At 43.2% G+C, this 22,893-nt stretch overlaps 1 protein-coding gene across 2 annotated transcripts in view; it reads left to right on the top strand.

The window, feature by feature from the left end:
- LOC122540572 (glutamate receptor ionotropic, kainate 4) overlaps positions 1-22,893 on the top strand; it is a 192,569-nt gene that overhangs the window by 106,045 nt on the left and 63,631 nt on the right. For both annotated transcript variants that reach the window (XM_043676446.2, XM_087976264.1), the window contains exon 8: positions 13,469-13,630. In XM_043676446.2, coding sequence (XP_043532381.1) covers positions 13,469-13,630 — 162 coding nt within the window. The remainder of the gene's footprint in view (positions 1-13,468; positions 13,631-22,893) is intronic.

The raw sequence follows: 22,893 nt of genomic DNA on the forward strand, positions 1-22,893 counted from the left end.
CACATGCCTTCATTGCTCAGACCATTAAGTACAGGAGCTGGGATGTTATTTTGAGATTGCATTGAACATTGGTGAAGCCAGTTTTGGGCATAGTGTGTACAGTTCTGGTCACCTTGCTCTCAGATGGATGTTATTAAATTGGAGAGGGATCAGAAAAGATTTACCAGGATACTGTCCAGATGGGGAATTTGAGTTATAAGGAGAGGCTAGATCGACTAGGATGTTTTTCACTGGAATGTAGAAGGTTGAGGGCTGGCCTTTTCGAGGCTTATAAAATCATGAGGGGGAATAGATAAAGTGAATAGCAAAGGTCTTTTCCCTAGGTGGAGGAGTTCAAAACTTGGGAGGCATATTTTTAAGGTGAGAGGAGAAGGATTTAAAAGGGACCTGAGGGGAACTTCTTTCACACAGGATGGTTTGTGTGTGGAATGAACTACCAGAGGAAGTGGTCGATGCAGGTACAGTTTCAACATTTAAAATACATTTGGACAGGTACATCTATAGAAAAGATTTAGAGAGATATGGACCAAAACAAGCAAGTGGGATTAGTTTAGTTTAGGAAACTTGGTTGGCATGGACAGTTGGATCAAAGGGTCTGGGAGAGGAGCCGAGCAGAGAGGAACTTGAGAAGGTAAGTAGTATAAAAACTTACCATGTGGACTTGGGGCCTTCACTTCAGGAAAGCAGCCAAGTGGAGAGCATTCTGGGAAGGTGGGTGATTCTGTTTCTGAATCAGAGTGGGAAACTGAAAGGTGATGTCGCAGGAGGGCTGTGATTGATTGGCTAGAACATAGAACATAGAACATAGAAGAATACAGCGCAGTACAGGCCCTTTGGCCCTCGATGTTGCGCAGATCCAAGCCCACCTAACCTATACTAACCCACTATCCTCCATATACCTATCCAATGCCCGCTTAAATGCCCATAAAGAGGGAGAGTCCACCACTGCTACTGGCAGGGCATTCCATGAACTTACGACTCGCTGAGTGAAGAACCTACCCCTAACTTCAGTCCTATATCTACCCCCCCTTAATTTAAAGCTATGCCCCCTTGTAATACCCGACTCCATACGCGGGAAAAGGTTCACACTGTCAACCATGTCTAACCCCCTAATCATCTTGTACACCTCAATCAAGTCACCCCTAAACCTTCTTTTCTCTAATGAAAACAGCCCCAAGTGTCTCAGTCTTTCCTCATACGATCTTCCTTCCATACCAGGCAACATCCTGGTAAACCTCCTCTGCACCCGTTCCAGTGCCTCCACATCCTTCCTATAGTATGGCGACCAAAACTGCACACAATATTCCAGATGCGGCCGCACCAGAGTCTTATACAACTGCATCATGACCTCAAGACTCCGGAACTCAATTCCTCTACCAATAAAAGCCAGTACGCCATATGCCTTCCTCACCGCACTATTTACCTGGGTGGCAACTTTCAGAGATCTGTGTACATGGACACCAAGATCCCTCTGCTCATCCACACTACCAAGTATCCGACCATTAGCCCAGTACCCCATCTTTTTGTTATTCTTCCCAAAGTGAATCACCTCACACTTAGCTACATTGAATTCCATTTGCCACCTTTCTGCCCAGCTCTGCAGCTTCTCTATATCCTGCTGTAACCTGCCACATCCTTCCTCACTGTCAACAACTCCTCCGACTTTCGTATCATCCGCAAACTTGCTCACCCAACCTTCTAACCCCTCTTCCAGGTCATTTATAAAAATGACAAACAGCAATGGTCCCAAAACAGATCCTTGCGGAACACTGCTAGTGACGGCACTCCATGAAGAAACTTTGCCATCAACTACTACCCTCTGTCTTCTTCCATCCAGCCAATTCCTAATCCAAACCTCCAACTCACCCTCAATGCCATATCTCCGTATTTTCTGCAGTAGCCTACCATGGGGAACCTTATCAAACGCCTTACTAAAATCCATATATACCACATCTACCGCTTTCCCCTCATCAACCTCCTTCGTCACCTTTTCAAAGAATTCAATAAGGTTTGTGAGGCACGACCTGCCCTTCACAAAACCATGCTGACTATCCTTGATCACATTATTCCTATCCAGATGTGCATAAATCCTATCCCTTACAATTCTCTCTAAGACTTTGCCCACAACAGAAGTGAGACTCACCGGCCTATAGTTATTAGGGTTATCCCTACTCCCCTTTTTGAACAAGGGAACCACATTTGCTATCCTCCAGTCTTCTGGCACTACTCCTGTAGACAAAGAGGACATAAAAATCAAGGCCAATGGCTCTGCAATCTCCTCCCTTGCTTCCCAGAGAATCCTAGGATAAATGCCATCAGGCCCAGGGGACTTATCTATTTTCACCTTTTCCAGGATTTCCAACACCTCTTCTCTACATACCTCAAAGCCATCCATTCTACTTATTTGTGACTCAGTATTCACATCAACGACAATGCCCTGTTCCTGAGTAAATACTGAAGAAAAGTATTCATTCAGTGTCTCCCCAATCTCTTCCGCCTCCACACGCAACTTCCCACTACTATCCTTGACTGGACCTATTCCTACCCTAGTCATTCTTTTATTCCTAACATACTATAGAAAGCCTTAGGGTTTTCCCTAATCCGACCGACTAAGGACCTTTCATGTCCCCTCCTTGCTGCTCTTAGCTCTCTCTTCAGGTCCTTCCTGGCTACCCTATAACTCTCAATCGCCCCAATTGAACCTTCACGTCTCATCTTGAGATAGGCCGCCCTCTTCCATTTAACAAGGGATTCCAATTCCTTATTAAACCACGGCTCCCTCGCACGACCCTTTCCTCCCTGCCTGACAGGTACATAATTATCAAGGACACTCAATAGTTGCTCCTTGAACAAGCTCCACATATCATTTACACTCTTGCCTTGGAGTCTACTTTTCCAAGCCACACATCCTAAGTCATGCCTCACCGCATCATAATTTCCCTGACCCCAGCTATAACTCTTGCCCTGTAGTACACACTTATCCCTCTCCATCACGAGAGTAAAAATCACCGAATTATGGTCACTATCCCCAAAGTGCTCACCTACCTCTAATTCTAACACCTGGCCTGGTTCGTTACCCAGAACCAAATCCAGTATGGCCTCACCTCTTGTTGGCCTGTCTACATATTGTGTCAGGAAACTCTCCTGCACACATTGAACAAACACTGACCCATCTAACGAACTTGAGCTATAGCTTTCCCAATCAATATCAGGAAAGTTAAAGTCCCCCATAACAACCACCCTATTACTGTCACTCATCTCCTGAATCACCTTCCCTATCCTTTCTTCAATGATTCTAGGACTATTAGGAGGCCTGTAAAAGACTCCTAACAGGGTGACCTCACCTTTCCTATTCCTAACATCAGCCCAAACTACCTCAGATGGCAAGTCCTCATCCATCGTCCTTTCCACCACTGTAATACTATCTTTGACAAGCAATGCCACACCTCCCCCTCTTTTACCCCCACCTCTGACCCTACTAAAACATTTAAATCCTGGAACCTGCAACAGCCAATCCTGTCCCTGTTCTAGCCATGTCTCCGTAATAGCCACAACATCGAAGTCCCAGGTACCAACCCACGCTGCAAGTTCACCTACCTTATTTCGTATACTTCTTGCATTGAAGTATACACACTTCAAGCCACTTTCCTGTTTACAGGCACCCTCCTTTGAAATTGATGCCATGTTCCTAACCTCCCTACACTCCAGGCCCTGCACCCTGAAGCTACAATCTGGGTTCCCATGCCCCTGCAGAGTTAGTTTAAACCCCCCCCAAGAGCACTAGCAAACCTCCCCCCAAGGATACTGGTGCCCCTCACGTTCAGGTGTAGACCATCCTGTTTATAGAGGTCCCACCGTCCCCAGAAAGAACCCCAGTTATCCAAAAACCGGAATCCCTCCCTCCTGCACCATCCCTGTAGCCACGCATTTAATAAGGGCTAATAAGGGGTCTCCTAATTTTGAATTTGTGCCGAATTAAATCTTGTTATTTATTGGTTGCAACGTGCATAAGCAGAGATACAAAAAGTTAAAAATTAAAAAAATAATTAAATAAAATAAGGCTGGAGGGTCAGGCAATGTGTTGTTTCTGTGTCACGTGTGAGCTAGTGGACCCCACTGTGGTTCCCAGTGACCATGTCTACAGTAAATGTTGGTTGCTGGAAGAACTCCAGCTCAACGTTGATGAACTGGAGTCTGAGCTTCAAACATTATGACACTTCAGGGAGGGGAATGTAGGAGGTTGAGAGCTGGCCTATTCCTGGCTGCTGTATTTCAGGAGACAGTCACACCCATTAGACCAACTAACACTAATTCAGCCAGTGGTCAGGAACAGGAGGGTGTGGCAGTGAGTAAGACAGGTAGAGAGATCCATGAGGTAAAGTTGCAAGAGCCTCAGCCCTTGACCTTGTCTAACAGGTTCAAGAGTATTGCTCCCTGTGTGAATGGGAATGGGGACTGCAGGGAGAATGAGCCAACTGACTGCAGCGCCATGGTGCAGAGAGCCATTCAATTGGGGGGAGAGAAGAGAAATGTGGTTGTAATTGGGGATAGTATAGTTAGAGGCATAGGTACTGTTCTCTGTGACCAGGATCGAGAGTCCCAAAGGTTGCATTGCCTACATGGTGCTCGAGTTTGGTGTATCTCATCTGGGCTGCACAGGAACTTGGAGTGGGAGGCTAAAGATCTAGTGGTTGTGATGCATGTAGGTACCAACAAGATCAACAAAGCTAGAGCAGAGGTTCTGCTAAGGGAGTATGGACAGCTAGGAGCTAAATTAGAAAGCAAAACCCAAAAGGTAATAATCTCTGGATTACTACCTAAACCACAAGGCACATTGTCAATAAGATTAATCAGGTAAATGTGTAGCTCAAAGATTGGTGTGAGAGAAATGGGTTTGAATTCATGGGACATTGGCACCAGTACTGGGAAAGAAGGGACCTGTTCCAATGGGATGATCTACATCTGAACTGTGCTGGGACCAGAGTCCGAGCGAATCACATAACTAGTGCTATAGACAAAACTTTGGGTAGGGTTCAGTTATAGGGAAAATTAGAAAACCAGAATTAAGAGGAGGTAAGAGTGCAGAGCTCAGGGGAGGTTGTTAAAATCTCCAGCACAGACAGAAATAGGACAGAGTATCTGGAAAGGATTAGCAATCAAACTTCAACCACACTGGATAAACGAATAACAATGAGAAGAAGGACGGTTAATACAGGACTGAAGGTGTTATATCTGAATGCGCACAGTATAAGGAATAAGATAAATGAGCTTGTGGCACAGATCAAAATTGTCAGGTATAACATGGTGGGCATCACGGAAGGGTGGCTGCAAGGGGATCACGATTGGGAGCTGAATATTCAAAATGATAGGCAGGTAGGCAGAGGGGATGGGATTGCCTTATTAGTAAGAAGTGAAATTAAATCAATAGTAAGAAACAAAGTAGGGTCAGATGAAGAGCTTATGCTCAGAACGTCGATTGTCCTGCTCCTCAGACGCTGCCTGACTGCTATGCTTTCCCAGCACCACACGTTTTAATGGGTAAGATGGTATAGAATCTGTGTGGGTAGAATTGAGGAATTGCAAAGGTAAGAAAACCATAGTTGGAGTTATATACAGGTCCCCAAACAGTAGTCAGGAGCTGGGGTACAAGATACACCAGGAGATAGAAAAGGTGTGTAGGAAAGGCAAAGTTACAGAGATCATGGGGGATTTCAATGTGCAGGTGGACTGGGAAAATCAGATTGGTAGTGGTTCGCAAGAAAAGGAATTTGTGGAATGTCTATGAGATGGCTTTTTGGAGTAGCTTGTGGTGGAGCCCACTAGGGACCAGGCAATACTGGATTTAGTGTTGTGCAATGAGGCCAACTTGATAAGGGAGCTTAGGGTGAAGGAACCCTGAGGAAGCAGTGATCATAATATGGTCAAACTAACTCTGTAATTTGAGAGAGAGAAGATAGAATCAGAGGTAATGGTATTTCAACTGAATTAAGGCAACTATAGAGGCATGAGAGAGGAGCTGGGTAGAATTTACTGGGAGAGGAGCTGAGCAGGAAAGACAGTGGAACAGCAATGGCAGGAGTTTCTGGGAGTAATTCAGGAGTAAATCAGGAGACACAGCAGAGATTTTTCCCAAGGAAAAAGAGGCATGGTACAGGGAGGATGAGGCAGCCATGGCTGACTAGGGAAGTCAGGGATAGAATAAAAGCAAAAGAGAAAGTATATAAAGTAGCAAAGAACAGTGCGAAACCAGAGGATGAGGAAGCTTACAAAGACCAACAGAGGGTAACAAAAAAAAGGAGGGAAAAGATTAAATATGAGAGTAAGTTTGCCAATAATATAAAGGAAGACCGTAAGAGTTTTTTAGATATGTAAAGGGCAAACGTGAGGCAAAAGTGGACATTGGGCCATTGGAAAATGACACTGGAGAGATAGTAGTGGGGAACAAAGAAATGGCTAGGAACTGAATAATTAGTTCACATCGGTCTTCACGGTTGAAGACACAAGTAATATCCCAAAAATTCAAGAGAGTGAGGGAGCAGAGCTGAGTATGGTGGTCATCACCAAGGAGAAGGTGCTGGAAAAACTGAATGGCCTGAAAGTGGATAAATTTACTGAACCAGTGGGCTACACCCCAGAATTCTGAGAGATATGGCTGAAGGGATAATTGAGGCGTTAGTGGTGATCTTTCAGGAATCACTAGAATCTGGGATGGTGCCAGAGGACTGGAAAATCACTAATGTAACACCTACTTAAAAAGGGAGTAAGGCAGGAGACAGAAAATTACAGACCAATTAGCCTAACCCCAGTAGAGTGGGTAAGATCCTGGAATCCATTGTAAAGGATGAGATTTCTGAATACTTAGAAATGTATGGTAAAACAGAACAGAGTCAGCATGGTTTCATCAAGAGGAGGTCATGCCTGATAAATCTGCTAGGATTCTTTGAGAAAGTAACAAGCAGGTTAGACTAGGACTTCAAGAAGGCCTTTGACAAGGTGCCACACAGGAGGCTACTGAGTAGGATAAGGGTCCATGGTGTCAGAGGCAAGGATAGAAGCCTGGCTGTCTGGCAGAAAGCAGAGAGTGGGGATAAAAGGGTCCTTTTCAGGATGACAGTTGGTGACAAGTGGTATTCTGCAAGGCTCAACATTGGGACCATAACTTTTCACTTTATATATTAGCATCTAGATGAAGGAACTGAGGGACAGGTAGCCCTGAGGAGGCGGGAGGCTGCAGAAGGATTTAGGCAGGTTAAGGGAGTTGGCATAAAAGTCACAGATGGAATACAGTGTGGGCAAGTGTGAGGTCATGCACCTTGGTCAGAAGAATAGAGGCATGGACTATTTTCAAAAATGGGGAGAAAACTCAGAAATCTGAAGTGCAAAGAGACTTGGGAGTTCTAAGATAGGATTATCTCAAGGTAAACTTGCTAGTTGAGTTAGTAGTTAGGAAAGTAAATGCAATGATGGCATTTATTTTGTGAGGACTTGAATATAAAAGCAGGGATGTACTTCTGAGGCTCTATAAGACTCTGGTCAGACCACATTTGGAATATTGTGGGCAGTTTTAGGTCCATATCTCAGGAACGATGTAGTGGCCCTGAAGCATGTTCAGAGGAGAGTCACAAGAATGGTCCCAAGAATGAACAGCATAACATATGAGGAATGTTTGAGGACTCTGGGTCTATACTCGATGGAGTTTAGAATGATGAGGTGAGATCTACTTGAAACTTATAAAATACTGAATAGCTTGGACAGAGTGGATGTTGGGAAGATGTTTCCATTGGTAGGAGAGACTAGGACCTGAGGGCACAGCCTTAGAGTAAAGGGAAGACCTTTAAGAACAGAGATAAGGAGAAACTTCTTCAGCCAGAAAGTGAGGTGAATCTATGAAATTCACTCCCACAGAAGACTATGGAGGCCAGGTCATTGAGTATATTTCAGACTGAGATAGATAGTTTCTTGATTGTAAAGGGGATCAAGGGTTACGGGAAGAAAGTGGGAGAATGGGGTTGAGAAACTTACCAGCCATGATTGAATGGTGGAACAGACTCAATGAGCTAAATGGGCTAATTTCTGCTCCTCTGTCTTGTGGTCTGTTGCCGTGCTGGATGACACTATGACTCTAAGTATGAAGACAATGCCGTCATCACCAATTATGGTGAAATTTATTGCTCATTCCTAATTACACTTGCTCAGTCATTTCAGAGGGCAGTTAACAGTCAGCTCCATTGCTGTCAATCTGAAGGTACTCAAGCCAGACTAGGTAAGGACTGCAGATTTCCTTCCCTGAAGGAGATTACTGAATATCATGGGGTTTTATGACAATTCATTGGTAGTTTTATGATACCATTACAAAGTTCAGCTTTATATTCCAGTGTCACAGTGGGATTTAACTCATTTGTTTGAGCTTCTAGATTTCTCGTCCTGTGATATTAACACTATGCTACCAATTCCCAATAATAGCCAGTTAGACTCATTGAGTTCTTACAGTACAGAAAAAGCCCCTTCAGCCAGTTTTGTCAATGCCATCTATTCTAATCCCATTGTCCATCACTTGGCCCAAAGCCTTGTACACTATGGCATTTCATTTTCAATAACTAATTCTTGAATGTTTTAAGGGTTCTGGCCTCAGGTGTTTATGCCATGATTTTCAGATACCCATAACCCTCTGGGTGAAAAACATTTTTCTCAAAGCCCTTCTAAACCTCCTGCCCATTGCCTTAAAACTATGTCCCCTCTACTAAGTAAAAAGATTTCTCCCTATCTGCCCCCTCTATGCTCTTGAAAGTTTTTTACACCTCAATCAGATCCCCCTTAGCCTTCTGTTCTCTAAGGAAAATAATCCCAGTCAATCTACTTTCTCTTCATAGAGAATCGCTGCAACCCATTCAACGTCCTGGTGAATCGCCTCTGCACCCTCTCTAGAGTGTGGTGATCAGAACTACACAGTACTCCAGCTGTACCTAACCAACATTATATTCACTCTATCATAAGCTCCTTGCTATTGTATTCAGTGCCTTGACTGATAAAGACAGTTATCCCACATGCTTTCAACGTTTTATCCACCTGTCCTGTTGCTGCCTCGCTTAATTTAGAAGCAATTATTGTACGTGATGGAAAGATGGATGAAGTTCAGATCTATGGTATGTCTTTTTTTAAAAATCCAAGATTAGGTCCATGGAGTTTTCTTAAACACAAACAATCTTCAGCAAATAGGTAACGTCATGAATGTTATACTCACCTTTAATAAAGAAGGATAAATGTGTTAGTTCTGTTTAAGACTCAAGACTACAACAAGAATGACAATTATAGCATTCCTGATAAAGTAATGTTTACATGCTTTTGTATCCTTTCCCTGATCACAAAGTAATTGTACAGATATTAGAAAACTGCAAATTTTCAGTTTCCTCCTGAATGAAATCAGAGAAAGTTGACAACATAGAAAGGGACCACATGGTCCATCCTGGCTGTATGTTTAAAAAATGAGGAGAAAGTGAGGTCTGCAGATGCTGGAGATCAGAGATGAAAATGTGTTGCTGGAAAAGCGCAGCAGGTCAGGCAGCATCCAGGGAACAGGAGAATCGACGTTTCGGGCATAAACCCTTCTTCAGGAATGAGGAAAGTTTGTCCAGCAGGCTAAGATAAAAGGTAGGGAGGAGGGACTTGGGGGAGGGGCGTCAGAAATGTGATAGGTGGAAAGAGGTCAAGGTGAGGGTGATAGGTCAGACTGGGGTGGGGGCGGAGAGGTCAGGAAGAAGATTGCAGGTTAGGAAGGCGGTGCTGAATTCGATGGATTTGACTGAGACAAGGTGGGGGGAGGGGAAATTAGGAAACTGGTGAAATCCGAGTTCATCCCTTGTGGTTGGAGGGTTCCTAGGCGGAAGATGAGGCGCTCTTCCTCCAACCGTCGTGTTGTTGTGGTCTGGCGATGGAGGAGTCCAAAGACCTGCATATCCTTGGTGGAGTGGGAGGGGGAGTTGAAGTGTTGAGCCACAGGGTGGTTGGGTTGGTTGGTCCGGGTGTCCCAGAGGTGTTCTCTGAAACGCTCCGCAAGTAGGCGGCCTGTCTCCCCAATATAGAGGAGGCCACATCGGGTGCAGAGGATGCAATAGATGATGTGTGTGGAGGTGCAGGTGAATCTGTGGCGGATATGGAAGTTTCCTTTGGGGCCTTGGAGGGAGGTGAGGGGGGAGGTGTGGGCGCAAGTCTTGCACCTCCTGCGGTTGCAGGGGAAGGTGCCGGGAGTGGAGTTTGGGTTGGTGGGGGGTGTGGATCTGATGAGGGAGTCACGGAGGGAGTGGTCTTTACGGAATGCTGATAGGGGAGGGGAGGGAAATATATCCTTGGTGGTGGGGTCCGTTTGGAGGTAGCGGAAATGACGGCGGATGATGCGCTGTACATGGAGATTGGTGGGGTGGTAGGTGAGGACCAGTGGGGTTCTGTCCTGGTGGCGGTTGGAGGGGCGGGGCTCAAGGGCCGAGGAGCGGGAAGTGGAAGAGATGCGGTGGAGGGCATCGTCGACCACGTCGGGGGGGAAATTGCGGTCCTTGAAGAAGGAGGCCATCTGGGTTGTATGTTTTTGGAACTGGTCCTCCTGGGAGCAGATGCGGCGGAGACGAAGGAATTGGGAGAATGGGATGGCGTTTTTACAGGGGGCAGGGTGGGAGGAGGTGTAGTCCAGGTAGCTGTGGGAGTCGGTCGGTTTGTAGTAGATGTCCGTGTTGATTCGGTCGCCTGAGATAGAAATAGAAAGGTCGAGGAAAGGGAGGGAGGAATCTGAGACTGTCCAGGTGAATTTGAGGTCGGGGTGGAAGGTGTTGGTGAAGTGGATGAACTGTTCAACCTCCTCGTGGGAGCGTGTTTAAAAAATGAGCCCAATCTACTCCATTTCCATCATTTGGTCCATAGCCCTGCAGGTTACAGCATTGAGTTGTATATCAAGACCCCTTTTAAGTAAGTCAAAAGTTTCTGCCTCTAGTCCCTTTCAGGCTGTGAATCCCAAGTCCTCACCTTTGGCTGAAAAATGGTTTCCTCATCTTCCTTCTCACCCTTCGAACATTAATTTTGAATTGTAGCCTCTTGTTCTCTGATCTCTCCACTAAAAAACATGAACTCTTTCCATCCATGTAGTTCAAGCTCCTCACAACCTTGTACATCTCAAACAGATTTCCTGTCAGCCTCCTCAGTTCCAATTGAAAACAATCCCAGCCCACCCAATACTTCCTCATACCTGCATTTTTCTAGTTCTGGTAACATCCTTGTAAATCTCCTTTGTAACCCCTATGGTGCTTTCCTTTTTCTTGTGCTACATCCTTTCTATAATGAAATGAGCAGAGTCACACACAGTTCTCAAGTCATGGTCGAGCTCATATATTATAGAGCCTCAGCGTAAATTCCCCGCCGTGTGTTCTGTACCTCAGCTAAATAGTCTCCCTTCAAGAGACTACATATGGTAGAAGCATATGTAGATTGGACATTGGCAGAAAACTTCTTCTAAAGTATATGTAATCTATATCCAGAAATAGTACATGCCATTTTGGATGGGGAATAGTGTACATTGAGAAATCAGTATTGATTAATTGATTAGTTGATAATTGGATGAAAGGACGGGGGCATTCTGGCGAAGTTTGCCGATGACACAAAGTTAGGTAGACAGGTGGGAGGCTGCAGAAAGATTTAGACAGTTTAGAAGAATGGTCCGGGAAATGGCTGATGAAATTCGACGTGAGCAAGTGTGAGGTCTTGCATTTTGGAAAAAAGAATACAGGTATGGACTATTTTGTAAACGGTGAGAAAATTCATAAAGCCAAAGTACAAAGGGATCTGGGAGTGCTAGTCCAGGATTCTCTAATGGTTGATTTGCAGGTTGAGTCCATGATTAAGAAAGCAAATGTAATGTTGTTGTTTATCTCAAGAGGGTTGGAATATAGAAGCAATGATGTGCTTCTGGGACTTTATAATGCTCTAGTTAGGCACCATTTAGAATACTGTATCCAGTTTTGGGCCCCACACCTCAGGAAGGACATACTGGCACTGGAGCGTGTCCAGCGGAGATTCACACCGATGATCCCTGGAATGGTCGGCCTAATATATGATGATCAGCTGACGATCCTGGGATTGTATTCATTAGAGTTTAGAATGTTGTGGGAAGATCTAATAGAAACTTACAAGATAATGTATGGCTTAGAAAGGGTGGACACTGGGAAGTTGTTTATCATTAGGCGAGGAGACTAGGACCCGTGGGCATAGCCTTAAAATTAGACGGTCAATTTAGAACAGAAATTAGGAGACATTTCTTCAGCCAGAGTGTGGTGGGCCTGTGGAATTCATTGCCACGGAGCGCAGTGGAGGCCGGGACGTTGGGTGTCTTCAAGGCAGAGATTGATAAATTCTTGATCTCGCAAGGAATTAAAGGCTACAGAAAAAGTGCGGGTAAGTGGAATTGAAACACCCATCAGCCATGATTGAATGGCGGAGTGGACCAATGGGCTGAATGGCCTTGCTTCCACTCCTATGTCTTATGGTCTTATGACCGAATAAAAATAAAATACTGCAGATGGTAGAAATCTAAAATAAAAGCAGAAAGCATTGGAGAAACTCAGATCTGGCAGCATCTGTATAAAGAGGAAGAGAACTAATCCTAAGCGCCAAAGAAGTGTCATATTGGACTCAAAATGTTAACTCTGTTTCTGTCTCTACAGATGCTCCCTGACCTGCTGAGTTTTTCCAGCATTTTCTGTTTCTTTTCTTTAATTGAAATGTAGTGCTACAGTGTAATGTGATGTCAGAATGGGTCACCATACAGATAGAGGAGAAATTTTCCAGAGAAATCTGCCTGGACTAATCCTGTAAAATACCTCCTGAGGAATGGCCCATCAATTGCCCTGGTCCTGACTGATTCATGTATCTGACATTTTTAAGAAACATCTGAAGCAGAGTTAGTGGCCCCAAAACATTAATTCTGCTTTCTCTCCACAGATACTGTTAGACCTGCTGAGTTTTTGCAACAATTTTCCTCCTGATTATCAGCGTCCATAGTTCTTATTTTTCAATATTTAAATTAATGTTTCTGTATGCAGTGCAATAGCTGGTTTCCGCAGTGGAAAGCTGGATGGAGAAGATCAACGACTTAATTACCAATTTGTATTGAGTTGATATGTAACATGATCCAAGCGATTTTAATGCTGTCTCCAATGTGTTTAAACCACTAAAAGGATTCCTGCTCCTGATCACTGTTTATAGTCTCCTGCAGGAAAAGCAAATATGTTCTCATTTGGAGAATGCAGCTTGGGGTTCCACAGGCAAATAGCTTGCCAGCTTGTACTGTGATAATCCGCATGTTGAGGATAAATACAGTAGTTGGGTTAGATGTTAGAGGGTGACCTGTGCCTCTTGAGAAGGGAAGAAGATTGACAGAGAAAATAAGCACGAGAAGTCTAGTTTTTGTTTGGTTCTCTCTTGGCCCTAGGAGTTTCCCCTTCTTCATTTTGATGGATTTGAAGAAGATTACGTGAATATATTGGGATTTTCCATCACCAACCCAGATCATCCACAGTATAATGACTTTGTCCACAGTCTGAACAAATCCTGGCAAGAAAACTGTGCACATGTAACTTATCCTGGAGCAGCAGTAAGTATCTCACCTAATGCAAATTGAACTGGGTTAAAGTTTAATGCATAAATAACACTTAGTTTGAAATCAGTTAATTAAAATATATGCATGACTTCCTTGTTTTCATTTCATGTACCCAAAAATGTTTATTTCTTGCCTGATTTTCTAAAGAAGACTTTTCCTTGGTGCTACTGATAGAATCAATGCAAATCTGGACCACTCCTAAATATATTCTCCAAATGAGTGGGATTAACAGTTATCCTGGTCAGATTGATTTATACACAGCGTTTTGTTAAATATATATTTCACTTCCCAGTAAGACAGCTGATGACTGTAGTGTAAGACATTCCAGACCAACATATCCTGCAGGTATGCTCATTGATTGGATTTGATGGTATTCTTGATCTTGAGCCCCTGTTCCTCCCTAATATAGGCTTTTTCTTTAATTCAATCATGGGGTGCGGGCATCATTGGCTGGACCAACATTTATTGCCTGTCCCTAGTCGCCCTTGAGGAAGTGGCGGTGAGCTGTCATCGTGAACTATTTACAATCCACATGTTATAGGCTGACCACAATACCATTAGAGAGTTCCAGAACTTTGATCCAGCAACCACTGAAGAAATGACAGTATATTTCCAAATTAGGTGAGTGAGTGACTTGGGGGAGGCCTTGCAGGTTGGGGTGTTCCCATTTATCTGTTGCCCTTGTTCTTTTAGGTGGAAATAGTCATGGGTTTGTTGACTAAGGAGCCTTAGAGACTTTCATTATTAATGAGTAGGGGAAATTGGAAAAGAGAAAAAGCCAACTAAAAATATGATAACAGATGGTAAGAGTTTTTAATCAATATTTAATGAATTAATTAAGAAAATGTGTGTTGGTCTATTAGAAGAGGACACTGGAGAATTAATCATGGAAACTAAGGCAATAGCAGAATTTAGAAAGGCAAGAGGTGATTTGATTGAAATGTGCAGGATACTGAGGGGTCTGAGTAGCTTCGATGTGGAGAGGATGTTTCCTTTCAAAAGCCAATTATCAACTAAGGGTCTCTGATTTAATATAAGCAGCTGCCTATTTAAAACAGAAATGAGGTGATTTTTTTTTCCACAGAAGAATCTTTGGAACTCTCTTTGTCAAAATGCAGTGGAAGTGCTCTTTGATGGACAACTCTTCAGGCCAGTGAGGGTATCTTCACTTCCTCATCAATTTTGTTATAATAGCATTCCAGAGCTCCTTCAGCCTCAACTTCAGTTTGAGCTGTCTGTCCTAACTTATTTAACCTTAGATTTGCTTACTGGACCTTGATTAACCAAGACAAGCCAAACACTTCTCTTGAATTACACTGATTCTTAAATAGAATTTCAGCTGCTGTAACACCTACTCAGAGTATTTCTTTGACCTCTGGTGATGGTTTTTGTTTAGCCATTGCTCTGGTCTCTACATAGAATGGAAAAAATACCCAGAACCTGTTCCTATAACAATCCCGTTTCTTTAACCTCACACAGACTTGTGGGATTATAGGAAAAAATATAACTTTCACTCCTGCCAAATCATTCCCCAAGAGTAAATCAACTTCATTGACATTGGAATTTAGAGGAATCAGAGATGACTTTATTGATATAAACAAGATTCTTAGGGGGCGTGTTAGGGTGGATGCAGAGTGTGTGTCTTGGACCAGAGGGCAGAACCTCAGAGTAAGAGATTTTCTATTCAAAACTGAGATAGGGAGGAATTTCTTCTCTGAGGATTCTAAATCTGTGGAATTTGTTATTGTAGAGATTAGGTTGTTAAATATATTCAAGGCAAAGGCAGAAAGATTTTTCATCAGTAAGGGAATGGAGGCTTATATAGTAAAAGCATGAAAGTGTAGGGGAGGATTATCAGATCGACCATGATCTTATTGAATGGCAGGTTAGCCTCAATGGGCCAAATAGCCTACATCTACAATTGCGTCTTATGGTCTTATGTGCCTCCAACAACCACAACCATCTTCCTATGTGCCACGTATGACTCCAACAAGCTGACAGCTTTCCCCCATTTCCCATTGATTCCAGTTTTGCTCTGGCTCCTTGATGCCACACTCAGTCAAATGCGCCCTGATGTCAAATGCTGTCTCTGTCACTTCACCTCTGGAATTCAGCTCTTTGTCCATGTTGAAAACAAAGCTCCAGTGAGGTCAGGAGGTGAGTGACCTTAGTGGCACCCAAATTCAGTGTCAGTGAGCATGTTATTTCTTTGCATGTGCTGCTTAATAACATTGTCAATAAGACCTTGCATTACTTTGAGGAAAATTGAGAGTAGACTGATAAAGCAATAATTAGCTGGGTTAGATTTGTCTTGCTTTTTCTACTACTTTTTCACAGTTTTAGTATTGTTGTAACTATACTGGAAGAGTGTCACCAGGGGTATGGCTAGTTCTGGAGCACAAGTTTTCAGTACTTTTGCTGGCATGTTGTCAGAACCCATGGCCTTGCAGAATCCAGTGTTTTCAGACATTTCTTGATATGATGTGCAATGATTTGAATTTGTTGAAGACTGTCAGCTCTAAGGCTGGAGACTTCAAGAGGAGGCCCAGATGGATCATGCACTCAGCATTTCTGATTGAAGATTGTTGCAAATGCAGCTAGTGTTGGGACTTGGGTTGCTACTCTCACCTACCAACTTCTATCACTCAATAAAGTCTGGTCAGTTTAAAAGTAAGTATTTAACTGTAGGTGAGTGCACACAAACTAGGAACAGGAGTGGTCCATTTGGCCCATTGAGCCTGTTCCACCACTCAACATGATCATGGCTGATTCTCTATCTCAATGCCATACTCCCACTCTCTGTCCATTTCCCCTTGACACACTTAGCCTCTAGAAATCCATTTCTCTCTTAAACAAATTCAGTGATTTGATTTTTACTACTTTCTACATTAGAGAATTCCAAAGGTTCACTACCTCCTTTAGTGAAGAAATTTCTCCTAATCTCTGTTTTAAATGGCCTATCTATTTCCTAGAGCAAGACCCTTCTTCTGGACATGCGAGTCAAGGGAATCATCATCCCTACATCAAGCCTGACCGATGTATTTTATATATTTGAATGAGATCCACTCTCAGTCTAACTCCAATGAATACACAGACGGTAAACACAATTTCTTCTCATAGGATAGCCCTATGATTCCAGGAATTGAGTTCTAAATTGGAGGAAGGTCAATTTTGACAATATTAGGCAAGAAGCTTCAAAAGTTGATTGGGGGCAAATGTTCACAGGTAAAGGGATGGTTAGAAAATGGGAAGCCTTCAAAAATGAGATAACGAGAGTCCACTGACAGTATTTTCCTGTTACGATGAAAGGCAAGGCTGGTAGGGGTCGGGAATGCTGCATGACTCAAAAATGTGAAGGTTTGGTTACGAAAATGTAGAAAACATATGTCAGGTATAGACAGCAGAGATCGAGTGAATCCTTACAATATAAAGACAGTAGGAGAATACTTAAGAGGGAAATCAAGAGGGCAAAAAGGAGGCATGAGATAGCTTTGGCAAATAGGGTTAAGGAGAATCTGAAGGGATTTTATAAATACATGAAAGACAAAAGCCTAACGAGAGAGAGAATAGGGCCCCTCAAAGATCAGCAAGGCAGCCTATGCTGGAACCGCAGGAGATGGGGGTGATATTAAATGAGTATTTTGCGTCAGTGTTTACTGTGGAGAAGGACATGGAAGACATAGAATGTGGGGAAATAGATAGTGACATCTTGAAAAATGCCTATATTACAGAGAGGGGGCTAGATGTCTTAAAACGCATGAAGATGGATAAATCCCCAGGACCTGATCAGGTATACCCTTGAACTCTGGGAAGCTAGGGAAGTGATTGCTGGGCCTCTTGTTGAGATATTTGTATCATCATTAGTCACAGGTGAGGTGCCAGAAGACTGGAGGTTGGCTAATGTGGTGCCACTATTTAAGAAAGGTGGTAAGGAAAAGCCAGGGAACTATAGACTGGTGAGCCTGATATCGGTGGTGGACAAGTTAGTGGAGGGAATCCTGAGGGACAGGATTTATGTGTATTTGGAAAGGCAAGGACTGATTAGGGATAGTCAACATGGCTTTGTGTGTGGGAAATCATGTCTCACTAAGTTAATTGAGTTTTTTTGAAGAAGTAATGAGCAATGACTGTGATCTATATGGACTTCAGTAAGGTGTTCGACAAGATTCCTAATGGTAAACTGGTTAGCAAGGTTAGATCTCGTGAAATACAGGGAGAACTAGCCATTTGGATACAGAAGTGGCTCAAAGGTAGAAGACAGAGGGTTGTGGTTCTCATTTGTATAAATGATTTAGATGTGAGCAAAGGAGGTATAGTTAATAAGTTTGCAGATGTCAACAAAATTGGAGGTGTAGTGGACAGGGAAGAAGGTTACCTCAGAGTATAATGGGACATTGATCAGGTGGGCCAATGGGCTGAGAAGTGGCAGATGGAGTTTAATTTAGATAAGTGTGACGTACTGCATTTTGGAAAGGCAAATCAGAGCAGGACTTATACACTTAATGGTAAGGCCCTGGGGAGAGTTGCTGAAAAAAAAGTCCTTGGAGTGCAGATTCATAGTTCCTTGGAAGGGAAGTCTCAGGTAGGTAGGATAGTGAAGAAAGTGTTTGGTATGCTTTCCTTTATTGGTAAGTGCATTGAGTACAGGAGTTGGGAGGTCATGTTGCGACTATACAGGATATTGGTTAGGCCACTTTTAGAATATTGTGTGCAATTTTGGTCTCCTTCCTATTAGGAAAAATGTTGTCAAACTTGAAATGGTTCAGAAAAGATTTGCAAGGATGTTGCCAGGGTCGGAGGGTTTGAGCTATAGGGAGAGGCTGAATAGGCTGTGGCTGTTTTCCCTGGAGCATCGGAGGCTGAGGGGTGACCCTATAGGGATTCATAAAATCATGAGGGACATGGAAAGGGTAAATAGACAAGGTCTTTTCCCTGGGTTTGGGGAGTCCAGAAGTAGAGGGCATAGATTTAGGATGAGAGGTGAAAAATTTAAAAGGGACCTAAGGGGCAACTTTTTCACACAAAGGGTGATACATGTGTGGATTGAGATGCTAGAGGAAGTGGTGGAGGCTGGTACAAATACAGCATTTAGAAGGCATTTGGATGGATATATCAATAGGAAGGGTTTGGAGGGATATGGGCCAAGTGCTGGCAAGTGGGACTGGATCAGCTTGGGATATCTAATTGGCATCGACCAGTTCGACTGATGGGTCTGTTTCTGGGCTGTACGTCTCTCAGACTCTATGACTGTCTGTCATTCTGGTGAACCGTCACTACACTCCCTCTCTGACAAGTACAACTTTTCTGGAAACCAAATCTGCACACAGTACTCCTTGTATAGTCTTACTAAAGCCATGTATAGCTGGCAAAGTTTGATCAAGGATAGTTAACATGGCTTTGTCAGAAGGATGTCGTACCTGGGAAATTAGATTGAATTTTGAGGAGGTGTACATGAAGGTAGTGCAATTGATGTAGTTTATATAGATTTCAGCAAAGCCTTTGATAAGGCCCAACAAGGGAGACTGATTAAAAAAAAGGTAAAAGCACATGGAATCCAGGGTAATTTGGCAAGTTGGATTCAAAATTGGCTAAGTGGTAGGAAACAGAGGGTGGTGGTAGAAGGCTGTGTGATTGAAGTCCAGTGGTGTACCACAGGGATCAGTGCTTGAACCCTTATTGATCATAATGTATATAAATGATATTTTTTTAAAAAGGAACATGGTGGCCATAGAGTTATAGAAAGTCCTACAGCATGCAGAAAAGCCCTTCAACCAAAATTGGTCCATGCCGACCAAAATGTCCATCCACACTAACCCCGTTTTCCCTGCACTTGGCCCATATCCTTCTAAACCTTTTCTATCCATATATTTGTCCAGATGCCTTTTAAATACTATTAATGCACCCGCCTTAACCACTTCTGCGGACAACTCATTCCATATGCATACCACCCTCTGTGTAAAAAAAGAAAGTTGTCCCTCAGGTTCCCATTTATTCTTTTCCCTCTTACCTTAAATTGATGCCCTCTAGTCCTCAATTCCCTAACCCTGGAAAAAAGACTGAGTACATTCATACTGCCCATGCCACTCATGATCTTTTTTACTTAGAACATAAAACAGTACAGGACATACAGGCCCTTCAGCTCTCAATGTTGTGCCGACCTTTTATCCGACTCTAAGATCAAACTAACCTTTCTTCCATGTGCCTTTCAAGAGTCGCTTAAATATCCCTAATGTATCTGACTGTACTACCACTGCTGGCAGTGCATTCCATGCACCACCAACCTCTGACATCTTCCTTAAACCTTCCTTAAAATTATGACACCTTGTGATAGCCATTTCCACCCTGGGAAAAAGTATCTGGCCATCCATTCTGTCTACGCCTCTCATCATCTTGTACACCTCTATCAAGTCACCTCTCATCCTTCTTTGCTCCAATGAGAAAAGCCCTAGCTCCCTCAACCTTTCTTCATAAGACATGACCTCCAGTCCATACAGTATCCTGGTAAAACTCCTCTGCACCTTCTCTAAAGCTTCCACATCCTTCCTATAACAAGGAGACCATAACTGAATGTAATATTCCAAGTGTGGTCTAACCAGGGCTCTAAAGAGCTTGTTACAACAAGGGGTAAACCCTCCTGCTAAATTTAAAACCAACAACACAGAAAAGATTTACCCTGTGCAGTAATCAGTAAAAAGACAAATGGCCAAGAACTATTTAAAGTAAATATTAACAACTTTATTTCTTAAAGTATAAAAGAGAATAATTAACTTACCACTATTTACAATTTCTTCCTCTGACCTATATTTTACCATCCCTTCTATAATACTAGTCTGATAAAACTCCCAATTAAGATTTACAAAACCATACTTCTAATCTCAAAACCAGGCAGCTTTCATTCTTCTATTCGGATCTTCCTGTGTTTTCTTTTCTTTTTCTTAGAAATTTCTGCGTCACAGGTTACTGATCAAAAAGATATTTTTGGGAGAGCTATTTTCAGGCAGTCTGTTTACATGCTAGGCCTCGCAGTTCTTCTCTCAACTGTTCAATTTTCCCCAGTCTTATACCCCCACCACCCACCACCCCCGCCCCACCCCCAAAGCATTGGATTGTGTCATTGGGCTTTTAAGATTGTCAACATACTAAATTCAAACTGGACTGGAGTTTGATATTTTTTGAGGTATAGTTTATTGGCTGAATTCAAATTTGTTTTTGTCTCCAGGCAACGAGCTAATCAAGTTTCTCGAGCAAGTGTTACATTGTTGCCTTATTGAGAATACTTGGTGCTGTTTCTGGTAGTTCTGCTGCTTTTAACTTCCTTAAAGTACAGCTACGTCTTCTTAACAAGCTGCAGCATAACCTTATGGCTCTTAAACCCAATCCCCCTGCTAATGAAAGCCAACACACCATATACCTTCTTGACAACCCTATCAACTTGGGTGGCAACTTTGAGAAACCTATGGACATGGACCCCAAAATCTCTCTGTTCCTCCACATGGTCAAGAATCCTGCCTTTAACCCTGTGTTCTACATTCAAATTCAACTTTCCAGAGTGAATCACTTCACACTTTTCCAGGTTGAACTCCATCTGCCACTTCTCAGCCCAGTTCTGCATCCTGTCAATGTCCCATTGCAACTTACAACGGCTTTCCACACTATCCGCAACTCCACCAATCTTTGTGTCATCAGCAAACTTACTAACCCATCCTTCCACTTCCTCATCCAAGTCCTTTATGAAAATCACAAAGAGCAGAGGTCCTCGAACCAATTCCTCCAGGCTGAATACTTTCCATCTACCACCACCCTCTGTCTTCTATGGGCCAAACAATTCTGTATCCAGACAGGTTTCCCTATATCCCATGCCTCCTTACTTTCTGAATGAGCCTAGCATGGGGAACCTTATTAAACACCTTGCTAAAATCCATATAAATCATATTTACTGCTCTTCCTTCATCAATGTGTTTTGTTATATCCTCAAAGAATTCAATATGGCTTGTGAGGCATGACCTACCCCTCACAAAGCTATGCTGACTAACGCTAATCAAACTATGGTTTCCCAAATAATCAAAAATCCTGTCTATCAGAATCCTCTTCAATATTTTGCCCACCACAGATGTGAGACTGGCTGGTATGTAATTCACAGGGTTATCCCTATTTTCTTGAACAAGGGAATAACATTTGCCAAACTCCAATCATCTGGCACTACTCCAGTGGACAGTGAGGATGCAAAGATCATCACCAAAGGCACAACAATCTCTTCCCTCACTTCCTGTAGGAACCGAGTGTACATCTCATCTGGCCCAGGGGATTTATCTGTCCTCATGAACGTCAAAATTTTCAGCACATTCTCCTTCTTAACAGCAACCTGTTCTAACACATCAGCCTGTTTTACGCTATCCTCAGAAACAACAGGGTCCCACTCGGTCATGAAAACTGAAGCAAAGTATTCATTGGGGACCTTCCCGACCTCCTCTGACTCCAAGTGCAACATCTCTCCACTATCCTTGATCACTCTGGCCATCCTTTTGTTCCTCACATAAGTGTGGAATGCCTTGGGGTTTTCCTTAAACCTACCCGCTAAAGCTTTTCATGCCCCCTTCTAGCTCTCCTAAGTCCATTCTTCAGTTCCTTCCTGGTTACCTTGTAACCCTGTAAAGCCTGTCTGCTACGTGCTTCCTCAATCTTAAGCTTCCTTCATCCTGACTAGATGTTCCACATCCCTTGTCACCATGTTTTCTTTGCCTCAGTGGAACAAGCCTGTCCAACACTATCAGCAAGTGTTCCCTAAACAACCTCCACATTTCTGTTCTGCATTTCCCTGAGAACATCTGTTCCCAATTTAGATGCCCCAGTACCTGCCCAATAGCATTGTAGTTCCCCCTCCCCCAATTAAATACTTGACCATACAGTCTGCTCCTGTCCTTCTTCATGAGTATGGTAAAGATCATGGAGTTGTGATTACTATCACTGAAATGCTGTCCCATCGAGAGATCTGATTAGTGACCTGGTTCATTGCTGACAACCAAATCCAATATGGCCTCCCCTCCATTCGGCCTATCAACTTATTGTGTCAGAAACTCATCCTGGACACACCTGGCAGGAACTGCTCCAGCCAAACTCTCTGAATTAAGGAGGTTCCAATCAATATTAGGGGAGTTAGTCACCTATCGCAGCAACCCTGTTACTTCTACACCTTTCCAAAAACTACCTCCAAAATCTGCTCCTCCAAGTCTCTGTTGCTATTAGGGGCCCTGTAGAAA

The sequence above is a fragment of the Chiloscyllium plagiosum genome, unplaced genomic scaffold, assembly GCF_037043375.1.
Source record: "Chiloscyllium plagiosum isolate Xiang-an unplaced genomic scaffold, Cpla_swu_hap1 HiC_scaffold_29, whole genome shotgun sequence".
Classification (NCBI taxonomy): Eukaryota; Metazoa; Chordata; class Chondrichthyes; order Orectolobiformes; family Hemiscylliidae; genus Chiloscyllium; species Chiloscyllium plagiosum.